Here is an 11,402-nt window from a genome sequence, read left to right as displayed (position 1 = left end):
AGTGAGGGGCTTCAAGCGCACCCACTATGGTTCAATACCTATGACGTGCAAGTGTGGGTGTGTGGCAAAGCATCAATTGAAAAAAGAAATCATCATGTTTGTTAAGCATGATGTTTACTTCAAGTTTGGAAAAGGGCTCTCAATATGCAAGTGACAAAGTTAGGATATTAAATGTGGTGCATTGCATGATGTTTATCCATCCTACTCAATTTTAGGCAAAATTTTGGTCGATGGAATTTGAAGCACTTTGCATTTTAAAAGAGTGAAACTTGAGCTTTGGATTGATGGCCCTCAGATCTTGTAGATAATATTTGTGCCATTCAAACAGAATCATTTGTGATTTGGCTACTTCTCACAATTTATTGCAATAGCCTAACATAAATGTGAGCTTCATTTGTTCGCCTCTTCCGCTCATAATTAAACCTTTTGAGTGGATTGCTGACTCCTTTTGAGAGAATCATTGCAATAACAATCTGTTTTGCCGTTGTATACATCTTATACTCTCTACTTCTCAAAAAGCCGATGCTTCTCAAAAAGAGTGTGACCCAAACTTCACACAATCTCCTTTTTCAGATCTACCAATAAAGTAGATGCCTTCTTGATGGCCGTGTACTTGGCAATGTTCTTCAAGTGCTCATTCTCTAGACTGCAACAATCAAGCAAAAAGATATCGTCAGAGCTGCCATCCACAAGGTCTCCATCAATCCAAATATTGGCTGCATAAACTCAACATCACATTAAACGTAACTATTCAAAATGTGTTAAAATTAGAAAAAAAAAATGGGGGTTATATGTAGCCCAATGGCTATTTTAGAGGGGTCGTTAGGATCACTTCACTATTTTACACCAATCATTTGTCAAAAGATTTAACCCAAATTTCCCAATTTTTTGTGGTTTTAAGAGATAAATTGGCCAAACATACACGAGTGCTATATATAAAAAAATATACCCAAATCCTATGCACATAGGTTTATGGATAGGACCCTTCTAAAATAGCCTATTTACATTTCCAAATGCTTGAAGGGGTCTTATTGTTTACCCTGGGTAGTGACTAACACTCTATCAGCCAATTTCTCCTACAGAAGCCTACACTTCGCTTGGGTTGTTATCGACTAAGCATACTAAAAATAGTCCTTAAGAGGTTGAAGAGTGAAGAATCCTGACTTAGATAATCAGTACCAAGCTCACCGGAAAAAGTTCCACAAACCACGGCGGAATACCTCCAAAGATGCAAACAAAAAATCAATCACATCGTGATCAATCCAATTGTCCTGCAGGTGCAAAACTGAAAAAAGCCAGACAAGTCGCAAGGTTGTGTTGATACCCTGTACAGCAGCAAAAGCACTCATCAGCATCATATACATCAAATGGGCATCTTTCGATGAGGACTACGAAATTAGCTCTCACAAGAAGCTAACCTCCATGAATTAAAAAGGGAAACAAAAAAGTAAAAAAATAAACTTCTTGCTGTTACCACAGAAACAAAATAAACATAACGTTGCCTCAGGACCAACGAATCTCTAAGCCAAGGGTTGATAGTGTTGGGCTGCAGTAGACCCCAGTCCACAACTACATCCCAGTAGAGTTGATAACATGTCGCGCATGCGGATGCGACGACAAATGCAGCCAGCCATTCTCTGGTGTCGTGATATTTAAAAGAGAGTCTGGTTAAAATGGCTGCCAATGCAGATAAATACTTTCCTCCATTCACAATATGGGATTGGTCACCATCGTCTAGCCAGGACCTTAAGCACTGCTTCCAAACAATGAAATGTCATGTACCATGCTTACCCATTGTCTGCAAAAATTCTCTGTGCATTAGTACATACCTGCATTAGCCTCCACCAATATGGTAAACCAGAAACAATATACAAGAAATTGTCGTAGAGCAGGCTCTCCTTGCAAGCATTATTATCCTTGATCATCCAATGCCTACAGATGTAGTAGCATAATATCCATGCAAGATTCTGTAAGGCCGTAATCTGCGTAACACCAATCAAAAATTTACGTCAATTCAAATCGTACTAGATATTTGGCTATGGAATTTTTGTAAACTTGTAACTTGCCTGGCTTGTCAGCTGATCTGCAAGAAAGAAGCCTGAAAAGGTCACCTGCAGCAACAAGAAAATATACATCATGTTTTGCAAAGAGGTAACTTCTACGAAAGAAAACCACACCACATTTTCGAATATAGCATGAAGCAACCACAAAGCTAAGGGCATGCAGCCGCATGATGCATTGCTTCTATATGATGATGAGGCAGTCAAGGCAACGCCCTGAAAGAAAGTCCTTTCCTCTTACCTTTCATAGGTTCTCTTGTGCTTTGATGAGCACGACCCTACAAGCCCCTTCTTTTAGCAGATAAAAGAACCGAAGGCATTCCTAGGGTAGACATCTTATTGCTCAAAGAAATGTTAAAGCGTCACGCTAATTTTGACAAGAAGGCCAAAACTTGAACACATTGAACCCAGAAGCTCCCAACATAGCCGTCGCAAACTCAATGGAATTGAAAATAATAGGCCAAAGCCAATGTAGGTAGAGACTCAATCAGAGTCAATCGAAGAACGCAACTGGCAAAAATCAAAGACGAAGAAAAGATAACACGAGGACAGATGATGGCAGGAAAGTGGGGTACAATCAAGTTGATAATGTCTTTCGTATCAGACCAGACGTATCAACATCCAAGATCTTGGTGGAAATTTGATGATGGCAACCAGCTCATGTACCTTGTGTGTGTGGATCAAATCTTGGTTCGATTTACAGTGCTAATGATAAACCTGTCGTCTACCACAGGGAAGTACAGGCAAATAGCTCTCTATGCTGGAAAGTGAACAGTAGCTTATTGCATGCAAACAAGCTTGTTCCCCACAACAGGATTACGAAACACTGTCTTTAACATGAATAACTTCCTAGAGAAAAAGCTTCAGCATCAAGACGTGCCTACACATAGGACTTCTAATATGTGCTACTGAATGCACAAACAAACAAGATTAATGGTCAGAAAATAGGTATTTGGTTCTACATCTGTGTGCAAAAGCTCTTTGGATTCACCTATTGCTGGTGCAAGCAAAAGTGAACAGCCATGCACTTTTTACATGAGTATAAACCATTCAAATTTCACCCGTTATATCTAAAACCTGTCCTAGATTTTGGTACATAATTCAGGTCCAAAAAGTGGTAGCACAATCAACCACAAAATCACAGAAGTACACAATGGCGGTAAATGTAAATGAAGACCTGGTAAAGAGGAGAACAAATAATGTGCCACATATGTCGCAGAAAAGTGAATCGAATTGATTTACAGCAGATATCAATAGGAAGAATGAGAAGCAAACAAAAAAAGACCTGAAATCAGCAGCCATGAATCAGTAGTTGAGCAATTCCAGAAAAAAATTTGAACATCACCTTGGAATGGCAAAGAATAAACATAAAACTTATACTGAATTTTTATTAATTTACGCCAGCAGCTGCACTCACCAACATAATTGTAAGTGGAAGCACTGAAGTTTTGGCAGCAGTGCTATAGAGAACAAGTTGCATAACCATTCCGCTAAGCATTATGGTGGTAAATGTTGTGCTTAACAAGAGGATATCACGAAAACCAAGCTTTTTTCCTGGTGCAAACTCCAAAATGACTGCATAGTTAATGTGAACCCTTTGCCAAATAAACACATTGAAGCCATACATGTACAAGTGGAGAAAGAGTAGAGCAAACGTGCTGCATAAAACAAACAGCACGTAGCAAGTTACACCCATTGCATCTCAAAATGTAGCATGCTCTTACTTTAGAAAACAATAGCACCTGAAAACGCGAAAATCAAATTGTGAATAGCTTGATCCGGCAGGCAGCTTTCCTTGATGCAACATGGCACCCAACAACACAAAGATTGTAAAAAGGCTGACTGAAGTTCCAGAGAAAAGTCCTGCAGATAAGCCACCAGTTTGTTTCGACTCCTGTGAAATAGCAGCTACGGTGTATCTAGTCTAATTTTAAGGAGAAGCTAATGCAGCCAGTCATTCATCAATCGTATATTACCAACCTACCTAAAAGAAACACTACGGTTACTCTGTTGTCTTGTCGTGTTGGCTTTAGATAAGCAAGAGCCTCACGACGGTTGCCTTTGGTAAAGTGTTCTATAAACAAAGATTCAACCTTTTCCATGAGCTTTGTCACCTGCACGCCATAAGTGAAGCTCACAATCGATAATTACTCAAAACACTTGATATAAAACACCAGCTTGTAAGCAAGAGTAATTGTCTTGAGTTTATAATGTCTTGCATAACTAGAGGTGGCAGAGAGAACTACAAGAGCTTCATCTCCACCTTTTAGCGTTCCAAAACACCAGTCTCTGGAAATCAATTGTGACAGGCAAATCCATCATGGGCCCTGACTACCTATGGCGGCTTGCAAAATCAAAAATCTGACACCAAATCAAGGTCTTGCTACAACAATATGATACATCCTGGTGGCAAGCAAAGATGCAGGAAAGAAAGAGACAAACTCACAAACTCGTGTGTACATGCATACATACTCGAGTTCAATGTAGCCTACAACTAAAGGGCAAGCCACAGGGCAAATTGAGCTTGGGACATCCTAATAAGTAGGCAACCACTTAACCCAAGACGACAGCCCAGTATTGCAGAATGATGGACAGGATGACTCAAAAATTATAATCCAGGGTGCAGTAAATACGATGTCAAGATTTAAATCATGGATGCATATCCCACAAAGCTGAGACAGCAGCAGTCTGAGCACTTCTGGTGGAATGGGATGCCCACAGAGCAAGGATTAGTCATGTGTGTGCATGCTAGAAACTTTTGCAACGTAAAGTTCAAAGTAAAAACAAGTGACAGGATCACAATGGCTTTCTAAAACATAAGAAAGTAATAAAATCTTTAGGTTGAGTTTAACTAGAATTATATAAGGTGAAGCACTATTCAAGAATGTCTCTTTTATTAAGCGATCGAGTGTCCTCCTCACAAAGAAGCAAACCAAATATACTAGTAAATTTTTTAAAATTTGTAGGATTTTTGAGCTAAGTTTTGATATCATTACACCGGTTTTTCTTCTCTTTATCATGGTTTGCTCATTAATATATATATATATATATATATATATATATATATATATATATAAAACTAATTATTATATATGTGTGTATGTGTATGTATGTAGTATAGAACTCACTAGAATTAAGATGAAATAAAAATATCAATTTAATACTTTAAAACCAAAATAGCATTTAAGGTAAGTCTCAATCATCACTGAAAACATTGAAAGTATCCTAACCCAGCACATCTCTAAAACTTCTTTTAGAAAGCCAAAAAAGATAGTTTGTTGCCATGTATCACTAATCAACAAGATTTTTAACCCAATGGTCCACAATTGCACCCAAAATGTAACCCTTTTAAAATGGCCTTATGGAGTTCCAAAAAAACAATGTGAAAGTTCATTATGGTTTACATAAGGCTATGTGAGAGAAAACAAACAAAATTTAAATAACATTTAAGGTAAGTCTCAATCAGGCCATTTTTTAATGTTCTTCTAGTTGGTACTCGCTACTCGCAAATGGCTTATATATTATGGAAGGGCCCCAATAATAAGATAATTGGTGCACATTGCACATTAGTATTTTGAAACAAAATAAAACAAAAAGGAAGTAAAATAAAAAGACACATTAAAAAATCAAAACAAAAGAATATTTTAATGCTTTCAAATAAGCATAAAAAATAATTAAACAACAATTTAGTAAAACGATTTTTTTTTTAAATCCTCTAATGAGAGAATCGTTTATCAATATCTCAATGTTTGAGAAAGATGTGTCTGAACTTAAGCTTAAGCCAATTGAAAATCAAGATTAGCCGGTTGCAAAGGATGGCAAAGGAGAAAAAACCCAATAAAATATACTAGAAAATAGTTTGAATATTTTGCAAATTAAAAAATTTCTACTAGTATTTCCATTTTGTATTTGTATAAGGAGAAAACTTGCCACTTAGACAAAAAGGACTTTTTCAAAGACTGCATCATAAGATCAAACTCCTATGAATATTTTGTTTAATGTTTTGATCTCTAAAGTCATTTTCAAGCATGCAGAGAAAGTAAATGCTGCCTAGCATTCTAAAACAATAGAATGCAAGAAAAGTAAAGACAGGATGTGAAATGAAAGGTAAGTTTTTATCATGCACTAAAAACTATGAAAGTCCCCCTGACCAAGCCCAACACTAAGGGTTTCTTTTAGAAAGCCAATCAAGGACACATTAGGAGCTCAACTTGTGACTTGAGGGAAAATGGCCTATCACCATCCTAGAGTGCGGATCATCTTATGGCTGGGAGATAAGTTGATCTTGCACTCTCTGCAGTTTTGCGTTGCTTGTCTGGTTATGCGGGTTTGGAAATGAATGTAAGCTTAGAGAGTCCTTGTAAGTCTGCATAAAAACCATCTCCACTGTGCACATCGCTCATCTTCATCGGAATCTCACTCCATGCAGAAAAAAAAAGAATTCAGGTTTTCATTTTTGAACTTGGGGGGCTTGAACGATGTTGGTCTATGCTCATGCTATGATCTGCGATCAAGGTAAGTTGAACTTGCGCCCTAAGCATGAGTGTTCCTGGTGATGCAGGTATGGAGATGGATAGGGCGTGCAGAAAATAATTCAGGTTAATGTTTCATCACCAAGGCACACAAGTCGGTCAAGTGTTACGATCTTTACTCTTACCCATTCAAGAATCACAGAAACTGAAGGCACGAAGTCTCCAGCCAAATGGCTTACCTGTTCAATGGTCCCAATACTCTCAAGCTTTTCAATTATGTAACCTTTTACATCGCCTTGAGCTGAGGAGGCGGAAATGCATTGTAAGGCCTAACTCATTGACAATAAGAGAGAACGCCATAACAGGTGCAAAAGAAATAGCTAGACTAGCAGCAAGCTATGCCAACTATGTGCCCAGAATTATAAAAAGCTGGATGACAGTTTCATCACCTTTTGGAATCAAATCTTTTTTCGAAGTAAATGAATGGCACTGGTTTTTGATGAAGTATGAAAAAATACTTCGGGAAACTCTCAACCATATGCGAGGCTTTGATTAGATATATTGTGAATAAATGAGACTTTAATGGTGAACAGATCATCTGTATGCTAAGAGTTTGCACCAAACTGTCTAAACAAAGAACCAAAAGTTATCCAGGAGAGATAAGAACACCATACATTCATCTAACCTCATAGTAGTCTCTTCTGCATTTATACTAATGCTCTAGGAAAATCAAGAGCCTCACCCTGTCTGAACTTGCAAAGTACGAGCATTCAACAGCCCGCAGATAAACATTGGAAACTTTCTGGCCAGTAATCTGCAGAAGGCTTATCTTCATTAATACATCGCAAATATAGTTTTGCAGCTAAGAGCTAACTCTAGAGCTGCCATCCAAAATAGTAGCTGGGATTACCTTGTCATGTTTCTTGAGAATTTTTCCAAAAGCAGCTAAGTTCAGAAAGCTGATCATCAACGTCAATCCACAAAAATAGCATGCAATCAAATGAATGAATAAAAAATGACCGCTGCTAACAACCTTAAAATAAAATGCTTAAAATAACTGATTTTGCTTCAATAAAAAGTCCATACCAGTAGTCCTTCAAGAGTCCAAGGCCTTGGTAGAGTTCTGTAAAGGATCCCCGTAGCACTTTTCCAAATTGATGGTTTTCTGACATCGTCACGGCCATTCCCACACGCTTGAGATTTGGACTTTGAACTGAAATGTGCACAAGTGAACCAAGGGTCGCAATCCAACACGAAATCTTGTATACATTGACATGGCTCAGCTAACCATCAGTTCTCACCTTCTGCTGAAGCATCCTCGACTTTCCTGTGTGACGTTCCTTTCCTTTTCTGACACAAAGGACCAATCTGTTTTTGAAGCTGACTTGCCCAATTCATATATTCTTGTTCTTTGGATCTGTAGAACTTGTTCACTTTGTTTAATTGTGCATCCAACCTTTCAAAAAATGACTTTTGCACATCAGTTCTGAAATCTGTACCCAAAAGCTCTGTCTCAAACAAATCTTCTCCATCAGCAAAAGTATCAAGTCTCCTTTGATGTATGATCTGTTTCACACAAATAGAACAGTAGAGAAAAGAAGCTGCAATTTTTAAAATACAAATTTGAGATGTATTGAGCACAATTAAGCACATCGTCTCAATGATGTATTTTCTTCTAACTTAACCTCTCTATGAACCCATATGATCTACTAGACTCAAGTGCAGTCACTGCAGTCTCAATTTCATGCAACATAACTGTTTTCTTAATTAAGCAGTGCTATTTCCTGGCAACTGTGGAAACATAGGTCTACATTCAAGGATAAAGTGAGTGTGTCATGCAAATTCTTAATTTTACCAAGTGTTGGTGAATAAGGAACAATATAGATGTCTAAAGATTGATATGATGCTCAGCCAGAAGACCATCGAGCCCTGAGCTAAAGAGAATTGCCATTTCCACCATCACCTTTGGAAGAAAAGTGTGCTGACTTAGGTACCCTAAAAAGGCTCAGCAAAAATTACCTTTTGGCCCCTACACTCAATCAAGCAATCAACATCGCCAAAGTGTTACATGCAACTATCATCTTTGCGAGTAAAGTTCAACCCTTGACCATGTATTTGCAGCACTTTAAATTAACACTGAAATGTAACATACCATATTTATCCCACCTTGCGACCAAAGAGACCACAGGTGATGTTTGAGCTTTCGAAAGTCTGCTAAAGGACTTGGGAAGGAGCTTAACACATGCTCTTGAGAAACGTCATGCTCGAGCATAGGCTTAGTGTATTGATTTTTCTCAAAAAAATCTTTTATCTGTTTCAAGTCGTGCTTCAATTGCCTGTAATCTACGTAAGCTTCTCTCCATTCTGGCACTAACTCTCCTTGTAAGAGCTTCTCAAACTTGACCATTTTATATTTTTAGTTATAGAAGGAGTGGTGCCTTACTCCCGAGTCCCTCCCAACAATCGTAAAGTGTGAAACATCTAATTGCAAGTCAAAGCATAATCACAAACATGTGTGCCATTCTAAGATGACACAAGTTCGAATTGATTGCTTCAAACGATCACCAATTCAAAAAGAGTTAGAAGTGGGTCTTGATAATACAGAGTAAGTGCTTCTGCCATGAATTCCTCATCCTTCCTTCTCAATAAAAATAGTGCCCGCATAAAATATCAACCAACAATGTAGTTGAAAGCAAGGATAACAGAATCACTAGGACCGCAGAGGTCTTCTGCGCAGATATCCCCAGAAAAATATGCGGGATCCTGCCCGCGAAAGTGCGCCATGCACTACAGGGTTTAAAAGGAGAATTTCCTTGACTCCTGGCTTTGGTGCTTCTCCAAAAACCTCTCTCTCTCTCTCTCTCTCTCTCTCTCTCTCTCTCTCTCTCTCTCAGAGAGCATAACAACGCATCGAAAAGAAAGTACCGTGCGTTTCCCGCAGAGAGAGGAATGAGCAAAAAAGGAGAAAAGTCGAGCGTTCTGCAGCTCTCCTGGCGTGATGCTTTCGTACTCACTCTTCGCCATCGTCACGCCGCGCACGCCTTCTCCTTCCTCACCCGTTCTCGCCTGTTTCTGTTGAACACAACTCTCAGTTCAGTATAGTGATTAGTAATTGGAATGAGGGAAATTTAAAATTTCCAAAATACCCCTGTACTTTGAAAATTGGATGAAAATTCTCAATATGCCTTTGAAATTTTTTAGAAATCTCAATCTACCCCTCTTCATAATAGAGAACATTGCAAAAATGGTAATCTTCTACAAATTTTTATACAAAGCACTCTATTGAGCATGTCAGAGTGCGGATTCCCAATGGTATTATGGATTCAAGAGATAAAATAACTCGATATTAACACACGCAATTGCTACCAATTTGGGTATGTGGGGGATTATCTTTGGCTAACATCCTTAGAAATATTTTTTTAGGATTTTTTATATTCTCTTTGGGAAAATTGGAGCAATTCCTTGTCAAACATAGCTCAAGGGTATTTTGGGAATTTTTCAAATTACAGGGGTATTTTTAGAATTTCCACAAATTTGAGGGGTATTTTTTGGTAATTTTCCCTTAGAATAATTTGACTCTTAGTGTTTCCATTTCTCATCATAGAGATTTATGTATGAACGAATAGAAGAAGAACTAGAGAACAAATTTCTCTTTTTGTTTTCTTAGCTATCGATACAAACATGACACTTGAGATCATAATGATGTGCAATCGTAGACCATTGGTCGACAAAAAAAAAAACTTTTTGTTGGCCATGTCTTTTGAGGGCAAACTAGTCCAACCTCCAAGATATATGCCAAAATCTATTGTACTTGCCAGGATTTATAGGTAGCATGCCCAAATTTTTGCATTGAAAATCAAGGATCAATGGAATTGCAACTTGAGCTTGTTTATTTTCAAATGAAAAAATTACACTACAAACGAGGGATTGTGAGCACTACTATCGACTTGATAATTCACAATTTCAATTTTCTTTGGACCTTATGTAATGATTTGTGATAAGAAATTCAAGGCATAAGTTTAAAATGAGTGATCTACTCAATCATTAACCTCGTTGTCAGTATTGTCTGATAGCATTACGTGCAAATTAGTTCATTACCAAGACACGGAGTTAGTAAGTAGGTTACTAACCTTATCCTTTTCAGAATGACACCATTTTAAAAAGGATCACAGTTGTGTGAACATCCTTCCTACCCCACCCACTAGCTCTTGGCCACCTCATTGCGGTTAGCAAACTCGTTTTCTCTCACTCTACGTCACCCCTCATCGGTCGCTCTACCTAAGTTTACCTCCCTACACTCTGTTTTTGCAAACCTTGTGTAGCTTATGTCATGCGTGCAAATAGCCAGATGGCATCAGCCAGCCATGACCTATCCTTGCCACCTAGCAAGCAAAAGTAGAGAGAGAGAGAGAGAGAGAGAGAGAGAGAGTTGCGTGTATTAGTTTCGACATTGCAACATTTGAGACAAAGAGAGCAGTGACATTTCAAATTCCCTAGCATAAAAATATACTAATTTGGCTTTCAAATTCTAAGAATTGAAAGCTAGCAATCTTCCTGTTTTCTTGTGAGACCCATTGTCCCTAAAATTCTTAGGTCACTATTGTCACCTCAACATTAGTAATTGAAACTCTTAGTTTAGTATAGTGGTTCGTGATAGAAAGTTTAATCTTGGGTCACTAGAATGTTTAATAAGTATAGTGATTAGTGATGGAAATTCAAATCTTAGGTCACTAAATTGTTTAATCTAATTAGTGATTGAAAGTTAATCTTAGGTCACTAGAATGTTTAGAGGTTTTTTATGGTACAAACTCGTGATTGTCTATTCTTTCTATATTCTCATCTTATGTTGAATGTACTTGACCAATTGGAT

The 11,402-nt window shown here is 37.9% G+C and overlaps 1 protein-coding gene across 4 annotated transcripts; it reads right to left on the bottom strand.

The window, feature by feature from the left end:
* Positions 1 to 233: 233 nt before the first annotated feature.
* Positions 234 to 9,614, bottom strand: LOC147426416 (phosphate transporter PHO1-3-like). 4 transcript variants are annotated; one of them, XM_086498380.1, is made up of 14 exons: positions 9,458 to 9,614; positions 7,834 to 8,098; positions 7,619 to 7,745; positions 7,443 to 7,491; positions 7,275 to 7,346; positions 4,045 to 4,174; positions 3,803 to 3,923; positions 3,478 to 3,718; positions 3,238 to 3,345; positions 2,067 to 2,111; positions 1,830 to 1,982; positions 1,475 to 1,753; positions 1,189 to 1,325; positions 234 to 646 (listed from the first exon to the last, which is right to left on the bottom strand). In XM_086498380.1, exons 1-14 carry the CDS (start codon positions 9,554 to 9,556, stop codon positions 553 to 555), a joined length of 1,920 nt encoding a protein of 639 aa, XP_086354506.1. In that variant the 5' UTR covers positions 9,557 to 9,614; the 3' UTR covers positions 234 to 552. The 4 variants fall into 4 exon arrangements, with proteins under 4 accessions (XP_086354506.1, XP_086354505.1, XP_086354504.1 ...); XM_086498379.1 differs by lacking the exon at positions 9,458 to 9,614 and adding an exon at positions 8,685 to 9,433 and having other exon boundaries at positions 1,221 to 1,325; XM_086498378.1 differs by lacking the exon at positions 9,458 to 9,614 and adding an exon at positions 8,685 to 9,432.
* Positions 9,615 to 11,402: the final 1,788 nt, after the last annotated feature.

The sequence above is a fragment of the Adiantum capillus-veneris genome, chromosome 24 (genome assembly GCF_014529385.1).
Source record: "Adiantum capillus-veneris isolate H3 chromosome 24, ASM1452938v2, whole genome shotgun sequence".
Lineage (NCBI taxonomy): Eukaryota > Viridiplantae > Streptophyta > Polypodiopsida > Polypodiales > Pteridaceae > Adiantum > Adiantum capillus-veneris.
Note: the sequence above shows the minus strand (reverse complement) of the source record. Positions and strands in the feature narration are given on the sequence as shown.